Below are 27140 nucleotides of genomic sequence, written 5' to 3'. Positions count from 1 at the left end.
ATCTGTAGGAAAACTAAAGTGTGTTTATGGTCTGCTGATGGATTTAATGACTGCTGCCCTAACAACTTTGTTAATTATGTTTTGGCCCTGGAAGCTCATTTAGATTTATATTACACTACAACTAATCTAAACAAAGTTAACTTCTAGTATACATTTATTAGTTTTATATACCCAACAATATTTGCTTATACTTTGATATTGTTGCATATATGTGTGTGAATGAGAGTGACCCGAGTGGAAGAGTAGAAGGTGGAAAATGTGAAGTACCTGGTTTCAACAGTCCAGAACAATGGAGATTGTGGAAAAGAGGTGTAGAAGCGTGTGGAGAAAAATGTCAGACGTGATGTATGATAGAAGAGTTTCAGCTAAAATGAAAGGAAAGGTGTACAAAACTGTGGTGAGACCAGCCTGTTGTTTGGTTTACAGACAGTACCACTGAGGAAAAGACAGGAAGCAGAACTGGAGGTAGCAGGGATGAGGATGCTGAGGTTCTCATTGGGAGTGACCGGGATGGATAGGATCAGGAAGGAGTACATCAGAGGAACATTACATGTTAGAGGCCTTGGAGATAAAGTCAGAGAGGCCAGACTGAGATGGATGGGACATGTCCAGAGGAGAGATAGTGAATATATTGGTAGAAGGATGCTGCATTTAGAGCTGCCAGATTGGAGGCGTAGAGGAAGACCAAAGAGGAGGTTTATGGATGTAGTGAAGGATAACATGACGTTGGTTGGTGTGAGAGAGACAGATGCAGAAGATTGATTTGCTGTGGCGACCCATAAAGGGAAAAACCGAAAGAGAAAGAAGAAGAAGACTTTGATATTGTTGCATGTGAACCAATATACCTGCTGTCTAATGTCTTTATGTTGATTTTGCATGGATTTTATAGAATAGCTTAGTGTTTTTCATTGACATACTGTGTTAATATTTTAGTTGTTAATTATTTTTAATATTTAGCGGTGCCCCACCAGTACCAGCAGAGGGTGCTGTTTTGTCTGATATTTAAAACAGAGATTCCATTGCAAATTTTGCGTTGTTTTGACTTCTTTCTAGTGTCCTCCAAGTACTGTATAAGAATGGTGACTTTGCTACTGTTGTTATTTCTTCCCGATATGGATTTTACAGTGAATACAGAGTATAGATTCTATTGATTAGATTTTCCATCTTACTGATAAGTAAGTACTTCATATTTAAAGGTGATTCCATTGTAAAATTGCTGCTGTTTTTCCATTCTGGAATGCATTTTATAATTAATACAGCGTAGCGATTCTATAATGACTTTTTAAAAATTATTTCTAATTTGTGCTTTCAATGTGAGTGTGAATGGTTGTCTGTCTATATGTGCCCTGCAGCTGGGATAGGCTCCAGCATACCCCTGCTAGCTAGTGAGGATAAGGGATGGATCGATGTGTTTTCTTTTTAATACATAGTAGCGAATGAACTATGAAATTGGTGCTATTTTCATTATCACTTATTTAGGTATATTTTATATTTAATGCAGAGTAGAAATTGATGTTTTAATGTAATGCAGAATAGTGATTTGTGTGTCTTTCTGACTATGTACATCATATTTGTAGGTAATTAATCAGCAAAATTGATGCTTTGGTATTTTCATTCTGTGTCATATATTTTATATTTAATACAGTGTTTTAATTCTATTATGAAATTTATGTCTGTTTCCATACTTCCTATGTGTAAATATACTAAAAAAATAATGTTATTTTTCATTATTGCACTGCAGCAATCAAACTATCAAGTGATTGTTCGCCAGAAATTCTGCCTAGCAACAAGCAGCCATGCAAACAAGCTGGAAAAAAAGTCACATAGCAAAGCCAGGTGATGCATTGTGGAGGTGTTGTACCTCGTAGAGATAGTCAAAGAGTTCGAGGATGGTGAGGATGCTGGCTCCAATGAAGAGCCCCATCTGACCCCCGATGTCACCTGAGAGGAACAGGGGATGCACTGTTGCTGTACTCCAGAGAAACCATCTAAATACAAAGCCTCAGTCATCACTATCCTCTTCAACAGACGGTTGTTCTTACCCAGAAGGCCTGCCAGTTCATAGGCTTTCTTTTGTTCGATGGTCTCGTAGTTGAGAGCCTCAAAGAAGATATCCAGAACCAGAAGGTTATCGCTGTGAACAGACATCATAATCAGCATACAAATCAGGACACATTTCTCTCCAGAGACGTCCAGGAAATGAGGATAAGAGCCAAAATGACTTGTTCTGCAATTTGCTGTCACTAACAAAAGAATACAAAGAAAACAAAAAGCCAAACAATGAAAGGCTATATTTCGAGCTTGCATCAAAGCACCCCTCTCTGCAGATGATATTGACTCCGCGCATCGGACTCTATTTTGATCTGTGTGCTTAAATTGGAGCCATGAGAAGCAATGAGCTGTCGATGTCAAAAGACATTCGGGTGAAGCTGAAGGCTGACTTGAAATGGCTCGAGGCAACTCAACATCTGCTCATATCCTCATGAAGACATTCCTCGTATATTTATGTCCTTTGCACGTTAAGTAATGTAGGTCACAGGATATTTTTCCTTTTGAAGCGTTTATCATGTTGCATTTGGATTTGTGGGAAAATGCACTGCAGATTCCATCCACAATAGAAAACTTTTTTTTAAACGTTTGTTGGTTGGTACTCGCTTTGTAATGCTCATTACTGCCACCTTCAGGACCGTTGTGGAAAAATATTGTTATGCTAATAATTCAGGATAAATCTGAAACCAAGGAGACCAACATTGACACTTTTTGTGTGTTGCTCATATTAAGCTTTCAGTACGCCATGTCCAAGTCGGTCACATCTAAATAACAATATTGAATTATTCATTTATTCATTTTCTACCGCTATCCTCACGAGGGTCACGGGGGGTGCTGGAGCCTATCCCAGCAGTCTTCGGGCGAGAGGCGGGGTACACCCTTGACTGGTGGCCAGCCAATCACAGGGCACATATAGACAAACAACCATTCACACTCACATTCATACCTATGGACAATTTGGAGTAGCCAATTAACCTAGCATGTTTTTGGAATGTGGGAGGAAACCGGAGTACCCGGAGAAAACCCACGCATGCACGGGGAGAACATGCAAACTCCACATAGAAATGGTTGAGGGTGGAATTGAACCCTTGTCTCCTAGCTGTGAGATCTACGCGCTAACCACTCGACCACCATGCAGCCCCACATCAAAATAAGACATCCGACTTCTAAGTCATGTTGCCAGTTTGTATGTTAAAAGTTGAAATACTTAGAAAGCAACTGGTGGATTCAAACGCTTGGTGGGCTGCAGTTTGCCCACCCCTGGTTTAGAGTGATTGACTATCCATTACTTTCAGTAAACACTTTAAATCCCTTACCACTTTTAGTTGTTTTCTTTTTGTGTTCTCTAGGACAAGAAGTGAAGCAATGCATGGATATCGTATATTAAATGCATTAGAAACATCTTTATTCTTCAGCTGCAAAACCTCTCACTAGGTATTTTTCAAACATCTTACTGACATTTAAAACTCCTGCATGAAGCTCCTCTCTGCAGGTGGGCATTCGCTTCCTCGTTTCACTCACGTATTCCATGCTGCTAATACCGCCACATGCCTGCAAGATGTCTGCCTTTCTCCCTGTAGAATGCCGGTCCAAATCCAGCATGCAAAGATTCTGCTTTTACAGCCCACCTACCAAGACATGCAGAGGTGGATCTATCTACCAGGATGACACTCGCCTAAATAATGTATCTTGTTTCCACTCCGTCGAGGACAACAGAAGAAAAGCGTTGGTTGCTGAGGGAGCGTCTCTCCTACGCTCCTCCTTTAAAGCTTTCACTTTTAACGTTTTCCACGCAGACAGGTAATCGAAATCCTGCCAATGACTTTAGACTTACACCACCAAGTATTGAACAGTCTAGTGTATATATCAGGATTCTCAGGGGGCCACCAAGAAAATACATGCCCATAAAATTATAAGCAAAAAAATAACCACCTTTGGCACAGTTTGTTGCAAGAACACATTGAGGAACATTTCACCCCGTTGCTTTGTTTATAACAGTGGTCTCAAACTCAATTTACCTGGGGGCCACTGGAGCTAGGGTTTGGGCAAGGCTGGGCCGCATCAGGTTTTCCAAAAAAATACCGCATTTATTAAAAACAGAAAAATATACAAACTTTTTCAGCCCTGTAGACATAACAAAACACGACTATAGTCACATTTATACTCTTTTATCTACAACATATTGCGCAACTGCAGGGTCTTGAGACACATGCTAACTCGCAAACAAGAGAGCTAGCGACCTAAACGGTAGCCTTCAAGTTATTTCCTTTCAACTTAAATAGCCAAAAACTTACCACTTCCACACGGATAGGGAGGATAACTATTAACAGTTATTTAACCTTTAACATGAACATTAATCAAACGTAATAATTTTTCTGGGTACATGATACCATACAGCATGCATATCAAACTTGCGCGGGCCGCACTAACATTAAACTTTCATATCAAGGCGGGGGCCTCAAACTAGTGTCCTGCAGGCCACATTTGGCCCGCGGGCCGCGTGTTTGAGACCCCTAGTTTATAAGAAGAGCAGACACTTGGGTTGTGAGTTTGTCCAGTGACAGCCACATCACCTCCTCAAGCGATAACGTAGAATGATGAGTCATGATGGCTTGCTCCATCTGCAACGGGAAAAATATCACGGAACAGTCCGATCGCACCTCGCGTGTATGTATATTCCTCCCACTGCCTCAAGTCTCCATCTCGCCATTCCATGAATATTCGATCCATCCCCCCGAGGAGACACAACAGATTAACATCACTGGCAAACAGAGAGAATAAGGTGTGTGAATTCACGTCTAAGTGAAGGAATTAAATGGGGGAGTTTAGGGGCACTCTGGCAGCATCTGCTGTAATTATCTCGTCCTGAACTGCTCCGCTGGGAAGCACAGATGAAAGATTCAACTGTTATTGCATCCTCTCCGGATTTCCTTGAACTACTTTTAATCTTTTAAGCAGATTTGCCGGAGAAACGCTTGATACGCCGACGATTAAACCAATTAAAGTCACTTTCTTTTTCTCACCTGAGTGAGGGAATACACCAGGACCAAGTGTCATGTTAGGCTACTTTGCAGACAACAACTGAAGAACAATTGAGTTAAGAGGTGCACTCACACTCAAAAATCCCGGCTATGTTTGGGCATATATGAAACAAGGCGCCTACACTGCACAGGGTGCTGCGAGCGCACTTTGCTAATTTCGTGAGCAGCGCAGTCTGGCGCAGCGCACCCACGCCTCCATCCCTCCCATCGACGTAGCAGGTTTAACACAGCCGAATGTAATCTTAACCAATCAAATGAACGGCTCTCACTGCCACCATGCGCGTCATTCACCACATACGCCATCTCGTGGGACACGTCATCTGTTGCTGACAGTTACATTAGCACCATGCTAATCCGAACAATCTTACTTGTTGTCCACCAGTATTTCTGCTTTATCGTCAAATAGGATTCGTGGTATCTCCTCCTTGAGAAAAATGAAAAGCAAAAAAAATTGGCCTTTAAGCCAATTAACCATTACGCAGGCTGCGCTTCGCCTGTGCCCTGAATAGACCAGGTCGGAGCTGGCGAGCTTCCTCTGCACTTTTGGCGTGAAATTGTCATTGCACCAAGCTGAAAATGTGGACACGTCCCCTGGTGCGCCACCACGCCCATCTCGGCGCAGTCCAGTCAACCAAATTACCAAATTGGCTGCACACAGTGGTGCACTGGACCAAATTCCCACTGTGTGGGCGCACCCTGTGCCGCCAAATTAGAGCACTTAAAGTCTATCTTAGTAAACTAGTATAAGGGCTCTGAAAAAAAGGTGAACAAACGGCGACACATAATAAATGTCATTGTTCCTCCCGCCTTTTATCATAACTGCCACTTTGCATGTTAGAAATAAACATGAAAGCCCACAGGAAACTGCTCCTCCTGCTTATCATTAATGATAATATATATATAGCTACTATATCCAGTCCACAGTACACTTGCTTACGCACGAGCACGTGTATGCGGCATAAGTGCATTATAATTAATATGATTGCTGCACCTGCTCATGAGTCATATAACAAATGTGATTGCTCCTTATGCCAATTATTAATTAAAACTGCCACTTTGCATGGCAGAAATAAAAAAGGACGACTCAAAATATTCCACAGTCAAAGTCAAAGCCCACGGTTCATTGGCTCAGGCACAAGCACATGAGCATGCTGCGTATGTGTAATATGATTAACGAGACCACTCCTCCAGCCAGTTAATGATGATAACTGACACTTTGCATAATAGATATTAACAGAATGACTCAAAATAGTCCACAAAATCAATGCATCATTTATCAATATACTCTACAGTCACTCACACATATGCACATGAGTCATATAATAAATGCGCCTGCACTTCCCGCCAGTTATTAATCATAACTGCCACTTTGCATAATAGAAATAAACAAGGCGACTCAAAATATTCCACAAGGTTAAAGCCCACAGGACACTGGTCTGATGCACGAGCACACGTGCACACGAGTCATATAGAATACGTAAGTGTTCGCTCCTCCCACCAGTTATTAATCATAATTGCCACTATGCATAATATAAATAAACAGGATGTCTCAAAATATTCTGCAAGTCAAAAACCGTGATATAGTGGCTCACACACAATCAAATGAGCATGCTGTGTATGTGTAATATAATTAATGTGATTGCGCCTTTCGCCGGTCATTAATAATAACTGTCACCTTGAATAATAAAAAATAAACACAGCACCAAAAAGTCAAATCCCACTGTACACTTCACCACGTCCCAATACGTGCTCTTCACTGTATGTGGCATATAGTTAATGTGACTGTTGCTCTCAGCATGGTTCTGATTATGAATCAGAATACTGCACAATTAGAAATAAGCAGTAAATCCACAAAATCAGGAAATATGCAGTAATACACAGTTGAATAAAGAAGAAAAATACTGTTGCCATCTGTGAAAATGTGTGTGTGGGTATTTCACAACGCCAGCAACAATAGTGAATGAAAAACCGAATGAAACCTACGCTATGTACTGCTCTGTCTTGTTGAACTTCTTGGCGAGGTATTTTGCAGATGCTTTGCTGGGAATCTTCACAAAGGACATTTCTTTTCCGTAGCGCGTCAGGTTGCACGGCGTCTCGCACACGCAGTAGTCGTTGTCCCTCTCAACCAGAAAGTCTGCGAAAGAGACAGGGACAGCGAGAGGTGCTTCACAGGAAGAAGACAAGCGACATTTATTGGCGATACAGGAAGACAAACACGCTTGCAGAGAGAAGGGACGCCGCGAATGCTGCAAGGTGAGGCTGACAGGTGTCATGACAGTGTACTCTTGAAGGCATGTCTGAAAGCCACAGCCAGAACTGACATTTAGTGTTTGAGGATGGATGGCGTCACCCTGGAGCACTCGCTGCAATCATCTTCGATTAGGACCAGTGTGCAGTGGGTCTCATGCGGATAGCAGTGTTTACACACAGCACGCTGGGTTATCTCTTACCCAAAGCTGGATCCGCACACTCCTTGTACTGCTCAGGGGTGCAGTATGGGGCGTCTCCTGGAAGGGGGATGTAGAGAATACTCAGGATCAGAGTCAAGATCATTTACAGTGGTAGAAGTAATTCATTCACATGCTGCTTATTTTGTAACAGCCCATTACAACAGTCCAGAATGTTTTGGTAGGTATATTTTGAGAGCGGGGCGGCACGGTGGTCGAGTGGTTAGCGGAACACACTCCAAAAACACTGTTTTTCCTGGAATTTAACATATCCAAGGCCAAAAATTCCCAATAAGTGGATGTATTTTTTCCCATATTTCAGAAACAATATGGACCATTCCAGCATCACAACATTCAGGCTCATGATTTTACACCATTTTAATTTAATTCATGGGCGGCACGGTGGTCGAGTGGTTAGAGCGCAGACCTCACAGCTAGGAGACCAGGGTTCAATTCCACCCTCGGCCATCTCTTTGTGGAGTTTGCATGTTCTCTACGTGTGTGCGTGGGTTTTCTCCGGGTACTCCGATTTCCTCCCACATTCCAAAAACATGCTAGGTTAATTGGCGACTCCAAATTGTCCATAGGTATGAATGTGAGTGTGAATGGTTGTTTGTCTATATGTGCCCTGTGTTTGGCTGGCGACCAGTCCAGGGTGTACACCGCCTCTCGCCCCAAGACAGCTGGGATAGGCTCCAGCACCCCCAACCCTCGTGAGGAAAAAGCGGTAGATTTTAAGAGCGACTGGAAGTATGTTTTGGGTGATTGCAAGACCGGTCCGTGACCCATTTAAAATGTTCTCATATATGATTCCACAGTACATGCCTGCCCGTACTCTTAGGTAATCAGATTTTTTGGAAGCCAGTAAACATTGCAAAGTCAGGCAATCATAGCGCACCAGCATTGAGGGACTATGGTTCATTGAACTTGATTGCAGGAGACAGAAATCAGAACATTTCCTGCATGTCAATCCTCCTCCGTATAAAGTAGGCAGTCAATCATCTGTTATCCCCTCACAGTGAAGCAACGGTGAAACTGTTGAGTGTTCCAATCCACTCGATTGTGAAAGTACTTGATTTTCCTCCAGTCACTTCACGGTAAAAAGGTGCTGCTTCAATATCAGTGCAATCAGCAGCGGTGGGGTATATAGTGGGGTGAGTGGGCACACTCCTTACCAGGCATGTGTACCATCCTGCAGTTGCAGTTCTCCACCAGGTATCTCGTCTCGCAGTCGATGCGACAGGCTGTGATGCTGTATGTGCTGAAGAAGTCGGAGTCCATGGGGGTGGCCTTGCAGTCGCCCCACGGCGGCGGGAGATAGGTCAGCTGAGAGAGAGAAGACAATCACTTCAGCAATGAAGCACCTTGTTTCCTGTTAATGTCGTCACTTGACCTCGTTGCTATGAATACTTGTTATGTATTCATTGCGTTTGTCACAGATCACTGGTGGAAATGTGTTAGATTCTCTCCTACACATTTACTGATACTGGGTTTAGTGCACTCCTAACACATCATTGAAAGATATGCAAAACCATATGCAGTACTCTGTTTTATATGATATTTGTTTAAAGGCTACAGGTTCAATATGAACAGAAAAAACGAAGTAATGTAAATACTGTGGAATCTTGATTAATGTCATCATTAATTTGTTCAAATCAAGAAATGTGGTGTCGGTGACGACCACATCATGTCGGTGATATCCCTTCCATTTGTCATTTTTCATGTAAAACTTTAATTGTAAAACTATAAAAATGTACTTTGTGTCAACATTTTTAGTGTTAGTTAGCAAAGAACCACAGAGTCAACCTCTGATGACATCATAAACGGGTGAATGGTGCTGACTTTCAGTCCCTGTTTCCATGTTGCTGTTTTTGTTTCCAAGATGATACGCTGCAAATAAGGAACGTTTTGTGACAAAAATACATTAAGAACACCATAGACTCACGCAGTGTATAAATATGTGCTCCGTATTATACGATAAGTGGAAAATGTTTTGTATATTTTGCTAACACTAGGCAAATAAGTAAATTAAGAAGTAAATTTCAGGCTGCACGGTGGTTGAGTGGTTAGCGCGCAGACCTCACAGCTAGGAGACCAGGGTTCAATTCTTCTCCAGGTACTCCGGTTTCCTCCCACATTCCAAAAACATGCTAGGTTAATTGGCAACTCCAAATTGTCCATAGGTATGAATGTGAGTGTGAATGGTTGTTTGTCTATATGTGCTCTGTGATAGCTGGGATAGGCTCCAGCACCCCCGCGACCCTTGTGAGGATAAGCGGTAGAAAATGAATGAAAGAAGTAAATTTCCCACTTGAACCAAACGACATGCTAACCAGGGCGTACACTAACTGAGGTTCCACTGTCTTAAAAAAATGATAAGGGGATGACAGAAATTTGGAGCAATTCTGTAAGGAGAAGACAACATTCCCATGACAAAATTATATATATAAGTTGTATATGTAAGTTTTCTAGCTAGTTACATGTACATTTTTATGTTAAATGTGCAAACTCACTAATTCATTTTTTCCCAAATTTTAAGAGAGGTGTTTAGTTTGAATGAACAAAAAATACATTCATATAATTATTAAAGATTGTATGCATTTTTTTTGGGTGGGGTGAGGTGGTGGACTAATGAATAAACTGCCAAACTGAATGGTTGCAGGTCGTAAATAAAAAGTCTGGAATTTCAGCTGCAGATATACCAATTCAAAAGACCAAAACCCATCTCACTGAGATTAATGTACTCACATATCAAATGATAAAGTATATTTATGACTTGCCTAGGAGAAAAGATCACATTTTTATTAACCTCTGTTTATTTACTCTCTATAGTTGAATGTTGGCTGCGACCATCACTCTCTTTGACAGGGATGCCTTGATGGCAGTATCAGCTCAGGCAGTGACAGAACTGAATAAATGCCTGCAACTGAATGTCTTTATGACTGCAATGCTACATCAAGCCATCTAGATGCATCTATGGTATGTAATTCAAGTTTTAAAGGCTCAATATTACCACAAATACATATAATAATAGATATAGAAATAATGTGAGACAATAACAGTTGACTAAATGTTTTGTTTTTTGGAAAAAAGAGAATAAGCTTTTTTGCCTTTGCCATCAAGAGATCACAACAATGTGAATATCTAACAAAATATGACATTGAATGCATCTTCTTGCCAAGTATTGGCTTTTAAAGGCTGTGGTATTGACATCATACCAGCAAATATGACAATGTCAACATAAACAAGTACAGTAAGTAGAGTAATATTAGTAATAAATGAATATTTTTATTTGAAATATTTCATTTAAAATGCATAAATTATATATATATATATATATATTATATATATAATATATATATATATATATATATATATATATATATGAGATATGAGAGGTCTTCCACAAAGACAAATCAAGCTACTGGAGCATGTTTCCTATTTTGCATACTATTAAATATTAACACTAATTAATTACTCTTCAGTTGCCCCTGCATTTGACACATTCAATGGAATGGGAGGACATAAACAACCTCTGCATGTTTCCATCTCATCAGTTCAAACAATTCATCACTCCTTTGCTTCAAAGTAGAGGCCACTGTGTGATTTAAAGGGCCGGCGCTTTAACGATTTCTATTAAAAACGGCCCAGTGTGTCCAGTGGATCTATTCGTCATGACTTAGAAGTTTAACATACAGTAGCTGTGAATAAAATCTGATAAGGCGCAAGTCGGTGTCAGTTCTCGGCAAAGATTATGTGATTGGCGCGTAGTGGTTCGCTGTGAATAACGGCAACATGGCAACATGTGAAACGAACATTAATTTGGCGCTACAGCTACAGCCACTGGACTCCTCGCATTAGGGTAAGCCATTGTTTACTTTAGTAAGAAGTCATACATATTTAGATGATGTAGATTTTTACACTCTTTTAAAAACCTGCAACAAATAGCATGTTTTTTTTATATATTAATTGTAACTGCATCTGGTACAATGATTTGCAGTGTAGTACAGTACAGGAATTTTGGAAATCCAAGGGAAATCGTTGCCTTTCGTGTCTGCCACCGCCATGTTTATTAATTGGCGTGTGATGCCAACAGTTTTACTCATAACACACACCATCTGCAAAGCAAGAATCCATAATTATGGGGCCAAATGACTCCACAAGAATAACATGTTATTAAGTTAATTATGTAGTGAAATATAAAAACATCACACATTATCACTGACAGGAATGTTTTGTCAAGACTTTTCATGAATTTAACATTGTACAGCTACCGTTTTGTACGTTTTTTATGATGAATTATTAAACACTACAAAAAATAAGTACATTTTTAGTCAGCAGGTTCGGAGAATGTGTCATGTCAGATACAACAACGTAAGATTAAGGAGTGGGAAAGGAGGACATAAACATTAGCATTAACGCTAGCATAGCAACTGTATGTCAGCTCCACATTTTAACACTTTTGTTGTGTTGTTTTATCGCTTCACTATAGGTTTTATGCTTTCTTTGAGATTTCCGTAATGTAAAGTGCAATATAAATAAAATTTATTATTATTATTATTAACAGAAATGTCATGCTAGGTTCGCCTATTTGCTTAACCTTCCTCTTGTGTTAGCTTTCTGGTATCATCTCTTATGTTAACGGGTCGGTATTGACTGTATTAAATCAGCTATAAAATACACTAAAAACAATAAGTTACCATCAAATTTGCTTCTCATGTCTTGGTTACTTTCTTAGGCTTCCTCATCTATGAAAATGTTGGTTTTAATACTTTTGGTGTGGGCATGTAGGCCTTTTTTTTCACTATACCCCTTAATTTCAATTTCCAAAAATGGTAAAATGAACCTCAAAAGAATCATATTAATGAATTGAAGGTTCTTTTGTTACCTGGCTATTACTGAGAGCTATAGAACATATCTCTTAAACCAATTAGTTTGATTTATTTTCTCATTTTAGTATTAATCACTAAAGAACCATCTATGGTGTTGGGGTCAATTTTGACCCCTATATATTAATGTCAAGAAAAGGTAGAAAAAGTTATTGTTTTCAGCAACAGAACTTTTGTATAAACTGAAATCTTTTTCAACTAAATACTTAGAACCGAAAACTTTTTCCCTTCAGTGTTTGCCATAAACTTTATAGTCATATTATTATAACCGGGTCGAAACCGACCCTAACAATACAGTGGTCATAATTTCAACTAGACCATTTTAAAATTTTGTAAAAATATTTTTTTTTGTTTTATTTTGTTGAAATAGAGTTTCCTGATGAAGTCAAAAGGCCTTGATGCAATAAACAAATGTTATGTGATTTTTTTATGCATTAAAATGTAAAACAGGTCGCTGCCAACCCTAACACAAGGGGAGGGTTAAGACAAACAAAACGATCAAACTTCCGGAGAATGTCAGGCTTTATTTTAAGATGTGTAGTGAAGCCTGTTAAATGAAGTGGTGAGCGTATGTAAACCAGGTGTGCTCATCAAGCTAGCGGCGGACCAGAGGAGACATCATGTCCATAAGGAAGAAGATTTTTTTCCTTCTAAAAGCTGCGACTTCAAAGGCAAGCTTTTAAGAGCCTCTTCCCTCAAAAGTGGAGCAAACAAGCGAGGGGATGAAACGCTTGGTGCTCACAAACATAGTATACCGTATTACTGTTAGAACATCATTAAAAAGCCAATTTGCATGCTGGGGAACCTTACTTCATCAAGTCCGGCCCAAACTATGTGAGTTTTTTTTAACTCTTTTTTTTGGGGAGTTCAACTATATTCTTTTGACACAACATGTTTTTACCCAGACAAAGTAGTGCTTGTACGTAATATATCAACCTGTCAACAACACACAAATGACAAGACATTACCAAAGGTTTCATTTGCGCTTCTATCTGTTGTAGCCTTCTGTGTTGGTGTTCCAAAAAAACACCAACAAAAGGCAACGAAATAACAAAAGAATTGGTTATATAATTCATAGATCAGTGCAGTTACTGAAAGACAAAATAATAACATAACAAATACCGTATTTTCCGGACTATAAGTCGCACTTTTTTTCATAGGTTGGCTGTTCCTGCGACTTATACTCCAGAGCGACTTATAAATGAAAAAACTGTTTGTTACATAAACACTGGACACCTTTTCTGTTTATGTTTATTTTTTGTGTAGCTGAATAACCATTGTGTTAGCATATCTTACACCTATTCAGCCTGTTCTCTATTATTTTATTGTTGAACTTGCCTTCAAAGAGGACGTAATGTCGGTTTTGGTCGCAAAAAATGCGACTTGTACTCCAGTGCGACTTATGTATGTTTTTTTTGTAACTAATTATGCATTTTTAGCCTTGTGCGACTTATACTCCGGGGCGACTTATAGTCCAGAAAATACGGTATATTGTTTAGAAATATATAAAATATCTCCTATTACATTGATCACCTCTAGCAGTTAACATTACCGAGTGCTCCATGTTTATTGTTGTGACATTTTCATTGTGAAGCCCATTATGTTTCACTGTCACTGTCAGGCCGCATCTTGAATGTCAACAACTTCCTGTCCGGCTGTAATTTTTAATTACAATCAATGAGAGTTATTTTGAATGCAACAGTTATTAATGTAATCATTATTCCAGGCTCATAACGGATGGTTAACTCAACATGCAAAGGTTATACAAGGCAATGCGGGCTTTTTTGCTAGGTAGAATGCCATTATATTAAATGACGCCACATTGAACATTATGGAAAAACAGCATTCTTACAGAGGCATGGCGGAAAGAATGGCGAATGTATTTTATGAGACGATCATCCTTATGGTTCCCTACCAGCCCTTTGGGTTTGGAGAGAGCACAACGATCGTCGTAAATTGTGATAAGAGGAAATGTAGAAGAGGAAAATAAAGGACTGTGTTAGGAGTGCAGAATAACAACTTGCAGACGCAATGTTGATATCATGCACAAAAAAGTGGACGTGGAGGGACTGAGATTTTCTCCCAAATCTGTCCTATCCTCTTGTCCATTTATTATGCATGCTGCTGTAACATACGAGTGCCAGAATACAATTTGTCTGGCTGGAATTATTATCAGAAGACACCATCTCCACCAGCCTTCATATGCACACTGCGAGCTCTTATAATGTTAACACCCCCAAGAGTGGAACTACCTCAATAGCCAGGGGGGCTTTTCAGAAGCTTTATGTGTACTTTCCATCCTTTTTAAGATACCGTGGATTGCCCAATGCCCCCAAAGTTGTTTATGTTGGAGTTTTTTTTGTTGAGAAAATGCCACACAATCGTAAATTTTTACCCATGTATATAACTACAGTAATCCCTCTATCGGCGGCTTTCAAAAATATATACTAATAACTAATAACTAATAACTAATAAATCATTGCTGTTTTGTGGGCAAACACAGACTATTATTAGGGTAAAAAATACACATATTGATTTTTTTTTCCAGAAATTTAGCATTTTCAAGTGTAACAATTGCTAAATGAACTAAAATACAAATAAACAGCATTCAGAAGACATCGTGATACGTTGTATTCTACAGTCATTACTTATTGTCAACAGTCCCTTGAAAAACAAACGCAGTTTTACGACCGATTCCATGCCCTTCTCTGCTTTGTGACCAATGAGCTGACAGCAGACTCACACATGATCATGACACAACAGAATCATCTCATTGGTCGAGATGATGGAGTTTGGAGTTTGCAGGTTTACAGGACTGTCCAGTAAAAGAGCTTTATAGACATTATCCTGCACGTTTTCCAGCCATTTGTTTTACTTTTCCCACTGGAAAAAAAATTATGAATCACATCGAGGTTGTGCAATAATTGGACAGGGAGGGGTTAGAGTTTAGAACTTGGACTGCGTTGGAGACAAAGGTTGCCCTCCTCTGTGACCTCTGCAGTATTATATTACATTACCATTGAAAAAACATGAGGTCAGCCATGCATTGTTCTACATGACAGAGTGAAAAAAAGTTCTCTCCCATTCCGTGTGGAAGTGGTACGTTTTTGGCTTCTTAAATTTAGAGGAAATCAATTTGAAGCTAACAGGTTAGCTTGCGAGCTGGCAGCCATGTCAAGTTACTGCAGCATAAATGTTGCAATGACAGAGTGAAAAAAAGTTCTCCTCCCATTCCGTGTGGAAGTGGTACGTTTTTGGCTTCTTTGACGTTTTCCAGCCATTTGTTTTACTTTTCCCACTGGAAAAAAATTATGAATCACATCGAGGTTGTGCAATAATTGGACAGGGAGGGGTTAGAGTTTAGAACTTGGACTGCGTTGGAGACAAAGGTTGCCCTCCTCTGTGACCTCTGCAGTATTATATTACATTACCATTGAAAAAACATGAGGTCGCCATGCATTGTTCTACATGACAGAGTGAAAAAAAGTTCTCTCCCATTCCGTGTGGAAGTGGTACGTTTTTGGCTTCTTAAATTTAGAGGAAATCAATTTGAGGCTAACAGGTTAGGTTGCGAGATGGCAGCCATCTCAAGTTACTGCAGCACAAATGTTGCAATGACAGAGTGAAAAAATTTAGGGGAAATCAATTTGAGGCTAGTTTTTCTGGTCATCACGTTGAGTAGAGACTTACTCGTTGTTCTTGACAGGAGACAAACGTCTGGAATCCTGGTGCCACTCCAAATCCAAGCTGATCAATGAATGGAGGTTCGTCCTGAGTGTGGATCTGAACTTTGATGCCAGCTTCGAACGACGTCTCGTCTGGTGACAAGAAAGAATGACACCGAGACTTGACTGTCAAATCACAAAGACCGTTGGCTTTAAGATCGTTAAATTAATATTTAATGTGCTCTCGTTATGTGCAGGCCATTACAATAGTTATTGCTGATGCTGTATAAAAGCTGCTAAAGTGTGCAAATTGCATGGTAGAAAAGCTGCTGCCTTTAGGCACTGCGGTAAATTGGAGCCAACAAATTAGCGGAATGACTTAGCTAAAAAAAAAAAAACAATATCAACTTGAGAAGGCAATTTCTGTGGAAGTTGTGGGCGAATGATGAAGAACTGAAGCTGACTTAAAATGGTAATGGTAATGGTTTAATTTCATTTGAACATGCATCAGATTACAATTGAATGCATCATATAATCAGTTCACAGTTCCACGTGTCCAAAAGGAGTGGGAAGAAGCAAAGCTTATTAAATCCTACCCCTCCATCTGGTACTTTTACAATCAGTAACTGTTACGTTTGTTCACGTCCTGCTTTTGTAATATAGTTTAAAAAAAATTTTTAATTTTTAATTTTTTTAATTTTCAATTTATTTTTTATTTTATTTTTGTCACGTACCAAAGTACGAGGTAATATGACAATACAATGTCAATATAGTGATATATAAAGCACATCATGACTGGTTCAAGACTCTTCATCCTTGTATTTAGCAAACATCAACTGCTTGTATTGTTTCTTGAATTGGCTCATCGTTGTGCATTGTTTGTGGAAATGGAAAATGTGGAATTATGGGAAATGTGGGAATTTTTGGAATGTGGAAAATCATTAGCCTGAATGTTGTGATGCTGGAATGGTCCATATTGTTTCTGAAATATGGGAAAAAATACATCCACTCATTGGGAATTTTTGGCCTTGAAAATGTTAAATTCCAGGAAAAACAGTGTTTTCGGAATGATGAAAATAGATCATCACACATAAAGGTGCCCATTACGTCATTCGCACAAGCAACACATGCAAATGATGTGTTACCTCGGTCATAACATAATGTATGCACATGTGTACACAATGTTGCCATTCCCCTCCAGTGAAGTGTTCCATCATTAATAAAGCCATGATATATTTACACTGAAGCCTTTTAGCAGATGATGTACAGCCAGGTCACAGCTGCAGCTTGTGTTGTGCACACTAACTAACATGTGCGTGATAAATATTGAATATACACAATTGTGTGTCAGAAGTGCATTCGTGAATGGATGTGGCCTTGCATTGATTTTGTGTCTTGATAAATGACAAATGATAAATGAATGATAAATGCAAAGCACAAGCTTGAACGACAACTCACTGCTACTGCATTGTAAACATTTTACATGAATATGACAGACGCTTGAGACAATTTACAATTTTATTTCCTTGTTCTTTCCATTTGTGGCGTATGATTTATTTCCTAGTTCTGTTTTCATGCACTTATTTCATTACACTTTCTGTTTTGTTCCGTTGTTGCCTTTTCTTTCCTGTTTAGGCGGACCTGGTGCTAATTTGAGTTCCTTCTATTTAGTTCTGCTCTGCAAATCTATAGTGTTATATTTTTACGTGCACTTTGGTCACACTCTGAGTGTGACAACCTGTATGACGTTTTGCTTGAGGCCAGGAATGATTTTCTTTCAACCAATCTTGCTCAAATTTTATGAAAGTGCTTGTTACTTCCCGAAAATGTTTTCCACTGATTTGGCTAAGCACCTCAAAGTTACAGGGTGTCTTTTTTTGTTTGAGCTGTGTGAGAAATTTCAAGTAAAATAATAGCACTGGCAACATTATGTCACGTGTTCACGGTCACACAATTCAACATGTGTGAAAAGGAGTAGAAAGAAGCTGATTTGCTTTAATACTACTCTCTTTTCTGCATCTCAGCAATTACTAATACTATGTATGTTCACTTCCTGTGTTCAATAGGCACCAATTACTATTCTCAGGGCACTGAATCGATCCAAACTGGGCTGTTGAATATTGTCTTAGAAAACGAGAGCTGTCCTATCTAGTCAGACTAGCATTTGTCCTTCCGAGTCATTGAGCATGATAAGCCATTTACGGTATGACTGGTCTAATAATTACAAAACAAGTATGTTTGCATATCTTCCTAAGCATTTTGACCACAAATGTAATTTCCAATCATGTGAAAAAAGGTGTAACGGACTTACCAGTCTCCCCCCACACAGGCAAGTATTCATCCTGCTGGATATCCAGCATCAGCTCCAGACCGTTGCCCATCCCGCCCTTCATGGTCAACAATAGCGGCCGCCCGTCCTGGCCTGAATTGAATGTATAGCATTTTCCATAACGGGTGAATATCTGGCAAAGACACAAAGAGACAAATAAGTCAAATATTCATATATAATGCTTTACATTGGTTTATGGTTTTATGGCATCAGCTCAGCCTTCGGTCCTATTTGGAACCTTCTACCAATGTGGGCATTTTGAAGTAAATACAGTGTGTAAATAATAGTGCTTTTAGACTACATGCATGGCCAGGAGGCTGTGACCTATTGGTAAAACTATGAGTCCCAGTCAAGTAATGGCTTTGTAATTCAATAATAGACATAAAAAAAGACAACATAGCCTGCGTCCACAATAAAATGTATTTTGTTTGTGAGCTACTCTCACTAACCAGGTAACCTTCCCATTAGCTTTCACATCCGAAAATGTCAGAATGGAATAGTCTTCTTATTCCATGCATTATTTGAACTATACATATATATATTTTTTTCTTTTTTCTGCAACAGCCTTAATAATGCAGCGCTTTCAGAATTTTCTTCAGAATGGAATAGTCTTCTTATTCCATGCATGATTTGAAATATATATGTATACATATATATATATACGTATATAAGACCCAAATAGTGCTGTGTTATTAAGTCTGTTGCAGAAAAAAAACATATATTTTTCTATATATATATATTTTCCCTGATATATATACATATATATATATTTTTTATTTTTTTTGCAACAGCCTTAATAATGCAGCACTTCAGAATTTTCTTCAGAATGGAATACAAAACAAAACAAATATATATATATATATATTCTATATATAGATATTTATATATATATATATTTTGATATATTTTATATATATATATATATATATATATATTTTTTTGGCAACAGCCTTAATAATGCAGCACCAGTTGGGTCTTTTATGACAAACAACTTTAAATTAATAATAAAGCACCGATGCATGAGCCAGAAAAGACTTTAATCTTGTCAATACTGTCCATAAAATAAGAGATTACGCTGTAGGATGTGGTTTTAAAGGAGCATTTAGACAGAAAAAGTCGTAAAAGAAAAGTCTGTTACAATATGAGATGTGACCTTCACAGCAGAAAATCGTCTGAAGCGGGCTTTACTCAAGGGGGGAATGCGATGCACCATCGATTTAATGCCCTTCAAAAAAAAAAAAAAAAAAACCTCTCACCTTAATCAGATCACCTTTTACCATCACTCTTATATCAGATCAGGAAATCTGGTGGCACCACAACAGCACAAATTGGAGTAAGATGAGCCGACAAGTCTTCAGCTTACAAAACAATTATGCAATTGTTTAAAATAAAACAATTATGGAGGACAATGCGACATTCTTCACACCAAAGATGCAAGTTGTACAATATCAACATGTGTAGAGAGGAAAAACTGCACAATCCAGCAACAACTGCTAGGTGAGGGGCATATGCAGGTGGATCCTGGATCACCAGGACTACCAGACCTGCAGAACCTCGTACGTCCGCCATGCTGGGTATTGATATGGAGCTGGTCTCCATATAGAGTTAACCATCAAGTCCTTCCATCCATTTTCTGTACTGCTTATCCTAACGAGGATCGCGGGCATGCTGGAGCCTATCCCAGCTGCCTTTGGACGAGAGGCGGGGTACACCCTGGACTGGTCGCCAGCCAATCACAGGGCACATATAGACAAACAACCATTCACACTCACATTCATACCTATGGACAATTTGGAGTCGCCAATTAACCTAGCATGTTTTTGGAATATGGAAAACCGGAGTATCCAGTTTCCTCCCACTCCCAGTGTCGGCTGATATCGATAACGCCCTTTTTCACTGATATCAGCAGATACCGATCAGTGGCCGATTAATCAGAGCACCCCTATTTGAAATAATTAAACTGAGATTATTTGATATGGTCTTTTATCATGTGACATCAGACTACTGCATCTTAGTGATGCTGTTCCGACTTGGAGTCAAACATGTCTGACTACCCAGCTAAAACTAGAAGGCAGCATAATTACTTTGATTTCTTGTCAGTATTAGATTACTGAAATGGTTGACTGTTGGGTAGGCCTGAGTTGCTGTGGTAACCGGCTGCACTGAGTCAAGTCTCGTTGCAGTGGGTGGGGGCCGATGGTGACCTTGGAAGGGGGGTCTTTGTTAAGCGCTGACGCTTAGAGGTTTGTTCACAACATGTCTTCCTATTGAGAAGCTCATTCAAGGTTCCTCGGGAGGTTGGAATGTTTCCTCATTTTTTGGGAGGAAAATGCAAAAAAAAAAAAGAGCTTGCAGGTGATATTGAAAATCTAGATGGATAAAGATCATATGGTGCGGCTAAAATCACACTGGTCTATTTAGAATTAAAGTTGAGCAAATATTTATAATCCCTAAGCGGATTTGCTTGGAAATCCAATGTTGCATTCACTGTTCACCGTACATTGCTTTTGAAAATGCATCACATGGAACCCACCTAAGTGGAATAGTCTGTGTTGTCTTTGGGTCAAAGAGTGGGTTCATTTGTTTTGTGGGTTGGTTTATTTTCATCGAAGTTAAAATGCTATGGTTAAAAAAAGACATCTTCTCCAAAAAGGATTGTTTTAGTGACAGCAAGAGTGAGTATTCTTATCGCCAGGGTGGAATTGAACTCGGGTCTCCTTGCTGTGTGGCCTGCGCGCTAACCACTCAACCCAAATACACACTTATATAAAGTAATTATATATACACTACCGCTCAAAAGTTTGCGATCACTTGGAAATTATTTTGGACAGTCTGAGATATGGCTTTTTTTTGTTGTGCATCGTTTTTATGTCCTTGTTAGACCCAGTTTGTGCTGCTCTCTGAAGGGAGTAGTTAACCGCATGGTAAGAGATTTTAGTTTAGATTTTTAGATGGGTGTTCTAATAATCTATTAGCCTTATAAAATGATTAACTTGGATTAGCAGCCATACCAGGAGATTGATGCAGAGGACTGACAGTTGTTGATAGTAGGCCTCCATGCAAAAAATTTAGCTCGTTCTTTGAAAATCATCTGATTAATTTTAATTGTTTGTGAAATGGATAAAAATTGTTTGTGAAAGGCATGAAAATTTGCAAGTGATCCTAAACTTTTAAGCGGTAATGTATGTAACAGTGACCACACGCAAAGAAAGCACAATGTCAATGACCCAATTATGTTGTTGCTGTGTGTAAAAAAAAAAAAAAAAAGTCATCATTTTATCTGAATTATTCACAGCTCGACAGCATGAGAGTGTTGAGATCGCCCTCGGCTATCATTCACATGACAGTGCCACACGATATGACATGGCCGCCCCCACCACAAGTTGCCAGGGAACCACAGCATTGATATCACATAGAGAGCTGTTCAACAAACATGTTCTTATTACACTGACACAACTGTATAACAATAATAACAAATAATAAAATTGTATAATGTCGGGTTGCTCATTATGTTGAGGTTGAGACACATTATAAACGTCACTTTATAGATGTCATATGACATCAATCAGCTGACATTAAGCTGTTCCGATCATTTTAATTTCTTGGTTTTCTATAATAATAGAAAATACTAACCAAACATAATACATTAAGTGTGTATATAATAAACGCCACATAGCTATTGTGACTGACATACGACTCAGGTTATGTATAGAACTATTTAGGAATTATATGTAATTATCTAATATTGTCATAGTGAATTGAATTGCGCATTTGTGAATGAAAACTTTGTAAACATTGAAACTGTGAATGTGAAATACGTCTCAGCACAGTTGTCTCTTGTTTCGTATAAAATTTGATTAATTCCAGACCCAACCGCGATTTACTAATTTCTATAAAGTAGGCATTATCACGTTAAAAACATGCTTACAATCTCCTAGATGTTTTTTTTTTCAATATTATGAGAGCCATCTAAACATGAACACCCACGTAATCACATTTATGGTTGCATTACTCAATATAGTAAATATAATAAAAAATTAAACATGCAGCATATTAAACATAAATAAGATAAAATGTCAGCATTTTTTTTGACAGTGCGCTTCCTTAAATGGCTATACGCTAATATCACCTAATATATGGACGTTACTTTAGTCAGAGGTTTAGTGTTGTGTTTTAGCTTGTTTTGTTATTATGATTATTATGGTGGTTTGCATGTTGGACACACAGGAGATCGGGAACCTGGGTTCGAGTCTCCACTTGAGCTAGGTTTTCTCTAGGTACTCCGTTATGTTAATTGGCGACTCTAAATTGCCCATAGTTATGAATGTGAGTGTGAATGGTTGTTTGTCTATAAGTGATTGACTGACGACCAGTCCAAGGTGTACCCTGCCTCAGCTGGGATAGGCTCCAGCATACCCCTGCGATATTAATGAGGATAAGCAGTATAGAAAATGGATGGATGGATGTTATTGTTATGAGTTTTGGGTTTTTTTCCCCACAAGAATCACCTTGTTCGTTAGGAGCAAGTGGAAGCACCTTTGGTGTCCACTCCCACCTGAAGGTCTGAGTAATCAGCAGGGCTGGGTGGGTATATAAGGACCATTTGCTGCTCAGTTTCTTCTTTTTTTTTGTGAGTGTGTGAGAGTCAACACCCTCAGTTGGCTCTCTTGATATTTAGAGAGAATAAACTGTACTGTGTGGGGAAACATAACATGATTGTTATTTTTATTGTACCTGTTGTGAGATGATGCAATCTAAACTAAATGCCTCTTCTAATGATTACGTCTGGTGCTTGTCTCAACGAACAATTACTAACACCTCCTACCTTTGTCCACTTGTAATAAAACTGCTGTGGTGGCAACTTCTCATCAGAGACCAACATTGATGTTATTATGAGTCCCTTAGGTTTCTGATCAGGGTCGAGCACAAAAAGAAGCCAGCAAAACATTTAGCAACAAACTGTTGACGAGCGTTACTTCTCACATTTCCCATGAAAGCTACTGGAAGGAAAACCGTGGTCATTAAATAGTATTAATATTCCACTTTTGTTCAGCAGGTAGTTGGAAAGACAAGTTAAAGTAGCGCTGGAACACAAACATGATAACCTTTTTTTTAAAGATAAGCAGCAGTGCCCTCAAGTGATTAACAAGGGGGGACCTATTTTGCTAATTTCTAGCTCGTTAGCACTCTGCTGGGTTTTCTCTAGAGTGGCCCTGCAGGATTGCAAAGTTCAAAACACTTCCTCTCAACCCCCACCTCCTGAAAAGTTTTATTGCAAGCCCCTTATGCATGCATGCATGCCGTTGGTTCATTCTCTAATATAAGCAAGTTACATTGCCTGGAATCCCACTTCGGCCCACTTTGGGGAGGCTAATGAGGCACTTCTTTTGCATATGGCGCCTGAGGTTCCAGCATTATTCTTATGCATGTTTACTCATAGAGAAATATACAGTTTGGGTGCTTTCTAACAAAACTAGAATGAAATAATTGTCTAAAAATTGGTATATGTGTGTTTTTTTTGTGTGTCTATCTTTTCACTGGTGATGTATCCCAATGGGGTATATGAATTGTTTAACCAAACAATTCGGTTCTACCCTGTTACACCCGCAAATGTAATAACTGGCCACAAATGTAATGCAAATCTGCAGCTTTGAATGTAATGATCCCTCAAATGTAATAAATTTCCCACAATCGTAATAAAATTTACCTACTGCAAACGTAATCACTATTACATTTGCAGGAAATTATTACATATGTGAGAAAGTGAAAAATCTGTAAATGTAATAACTTCCCACAAATGTAATATGAGACAAAATAATAATTGTGGTTGTTGTTGGTTGTTCTTCTTTTAATGAGGGAGAAGGTGTAGATGTCATTTTGAGGATTTTAGATATATAAGATAATTCTTTTTTTTGTGGAAAAAATATTATTCAAAGACTATCATTTGAATACATTAAAGGAATCTTTAATTATTAAATTAGAATTTATTTTAAAATAAAAAGATAATATTGTGACAATTGCAATTGTTTCAATAAAATTATTATTACTATTATATTTTATTATTTCTTTTGATCATTTCTTCCCCATATACACACAAAATCACACATACAATAATATACTGTAACTAAAACGCACATGTACGCTCACAAACTAATAATTTCTATTATTACTCATATTACTTATTTCTAATTACTTATTAATAATTAATAATTCCTTATTAAGAAGTTCCTTATTAATAATTACTTATTTCTTTTCTTATTTCTACTTATTTCTAAACTCTTATTTGCGGGATTATTACATTCAAAGTTGCAGATTTGTATTGCGTTTGTGGGCAGTTATTATAATTATTATTATAATTGTGATAATTGCAATTGTTTTAACAAAATTATTACTATTATATTTATTTCTTTTGATTATTTCTTCCCCATATACACACAAAATCACACATACAATAATATACTGTAACTAAAACGCACATGTACTCCCACAAATTGTAATAATTTCCTGCAAATGTAATGACTATTACATTTGCAGGAAATTATTATTATAAATTCAGTATTACGTTTGCAGTGGGCAAATTTTATTACGTTTGTGGGAAATTTATTACATTTGCGGGATTATTACATTCAAAGCTGCAGATTTGTATTACGTTTGTGGGCAATTATTACGTTTGCGGGTGTAACAGTAACCCTGTATCCAAGAATTACTCAAAAATAGCCACCTTTTAAGCTGTACCACTACAGCCGGCATTTAGCCCAGATCCCAGTGAAAGACATAACACTATTATTGTGCACTTTCACACAGCAACAGATAATTAGATGCATTATGGTAACATCTGGTGTGATGTCTAAAATACAACACAAAAGAGTGTCGGGTGTTAAGCTTCCCATGTCCTATCCACTCGGTGCCTGGTGGCACATAACGCCTCCACACGCTACCTCCACGCCACACAGTCACCTGTCACCCTCGTTTTGTTGTATGTTCTCCAAGCACCAGACTCCCTCTCTTTCGCTACGGTTTGCCTACAGGTGGTCTAGGACTCCCCGCGGCGTTTCTTCCCCTCAGGGCCTCACATCATGGCGATAGCGCAGTTTCTTTGGCCTCTTTTGTCAAGATATGCCCGATAAACTTCCAACGTCTATTGAGACCTTGTGCTCTGGCTTTCCATTTTCTGTCTTTGCTCTGTCCATTGTTGTCGCCCTTTGTCACATTCCATGTCTCAAAACCATACAAAGTTAAGCTTCCCACCACAGAATACCCTTGAAGAGAGAGACGTACAAAATGGCCAACTTTCCTTACTCCATTCCAGTGCTGTTTATATAGAACAGCAACACCCAAATATTCCAATTCCATTCGGGTTATTTGCTCAAACGGAAAGAATGTAACCTTTGTATACACCTCATTCCCAAAGAAAAGTGCCAATCCGAATGAATATATAATCGGATTCACAGGGGTCCCTCAGGTTTTGAAAATGGCGGCGAGCTGTCATCACTGGACTACAGCGGAAAGTTCGTTTTTGATACAAACTTTAAAAGAACTGAACGTTCAAGTTTCAAAAGCTTTAAAAAAAAAGTAGCAACTGTCCCATATCTCGTCCGCCATCTGCGATTAATCACGTGATGTTGTTTATGTTTTACTGCGCATGCCCCATTGACTACTCTGTTTGATTGTCGCGGTGCATGTAGACAGGAGATTGGAATATTCCTTTCCATGTATACCATTGCTTTCTGGTACGTCATTCGGAAAGATTCCATTCGGAATGAGGAAATTCTCCTCATGTAAACGTGGCTATTGCGAAGGGCCGGTCCCCAGAATGATGAGCTTGTCTTGTGTATATACATCCATCACTTTACAGGACAACTTAGTTTTTACAAAAGGCTCTACTAGACATCCTTAAAATACAGCCTGGAGCTCTGCCAACTAGCCATCACTCAGCTCATGTCCCACTTTGTGATTTTACGTTGTTGTATGTGATATACGGCATCTATAATGTTGGACAAGTGCAGAGCTACAATGTATGCATAGAAAGTGGGTCAAGTGCACTTTGAGACAAACACAGCTCTTTAGCATTAAAGCTCCCGAGACACATTTGCGAAAACTGGTAGTAATTTGGGCAGTGATGTGTACTGAGGTTCATGGGTGGTGAGGCACTGAGTCCTATGAAGTTTGTTTATGGTAATACAGGTTGATCATAAAGAGAATATATGTTTTCCAAATATTTTCATATACTTCTCAGGCCTATTTATTTATTTTATAACATGAAAACATCAAGTGCATGCAGCCTTTCCTTTGACAGGAAAAGTTCTGAAACTTTGTTGCATCAGTCTAATTGTCCTGTATTTTTTTTCCGCCCAAGTGCTCTGAATGTTATTTTGTGGAGTTGTATACATAAATGCTGATAATACTCCTATTTTACAATATTAAAGAATCCTTAAAACCATTCTTGGTGTAGACAGTGATCCGGATCGCGCCCCAAAATGTAATCAGTTCTTCCATATCTCATTTCCAACAATTCCTGAAAATTTCATCCAAATCCATTCAGAACTGTTATTTTAAACACAAACAGAAAACACCGGAAAAAAAATATGTTTCTGCATTGTGTATTATTATTATTAGCACCATGCTGACAAACAGAAAGTGGCAGGAGCCCTGAGCCCAGTCAGTGTATAGTCATAATCATATAGGGTAAGTTTTGACAAAAATATCAGTTCTTAACC

General features: G+C 38.6%; 1 protein-coding gene across 2 annotated transcripts in view; it reads right to left on the bottom strand.

Annotated features, from left to right (window-relative positions):
- Positions 1-27140, bottom strand: part of asic1b (acid-sensing (proton-gated) ion channel 1b) — a 156893-nt gene that overhangs the window by 6714 nt on the left and 123039 nt on the right. For both annotated transcript variants that reach the window (XM_058054594.1, XM_058054593.1), the window contains 7 exons: positions 18406-18556; positions 16120-16247; positions 8716-8866; positions 7544-7600; positions 7074-7227; positions 2043-2134; positions 1862-1941 (listed from right to left, as the gene is read on the bottom strand). In XM_058054594.1, coding sequence (XP_057910577.1) covers positions 1862-1941; positions 2043-2134; positions 7074-7227; positions 7544-7600; positions 8716-8866; positions 16120-16247; positions 18406-18556 — 813 coding nt within the window. The remainder of the gene's footprint in view (positions 1-1861; positions 1942-2042; positions 2135-7073; positions 7228-7543; positions 7601-8715; positions 8867-16119; positions 16248-18405; positions 18557-27140) is intronic.

The sequence above is a fragment of the Doryrhamphus excisus genome, chromosome 18 (genome assembly GCF_030265055.1).
Source record: "Doryrhamphus excisus isolate RoL2022-K1 chromosome 18, RoL_Dexc_1.0, whole genome shotgun sequence".
Classification (NCBI taxonomy): domain Eukaryota; kingdom Metazoa; phylum Chordata; class Actinopteri; order Syngnathiformes; family Syngnathidae; genus Doryrhamphus; species Doryrhamphus excisus.
Note: the sequence above shows the minus strand (reverse complement) of the source record. Positions and strands in the feature narration are given on the sequence as shown.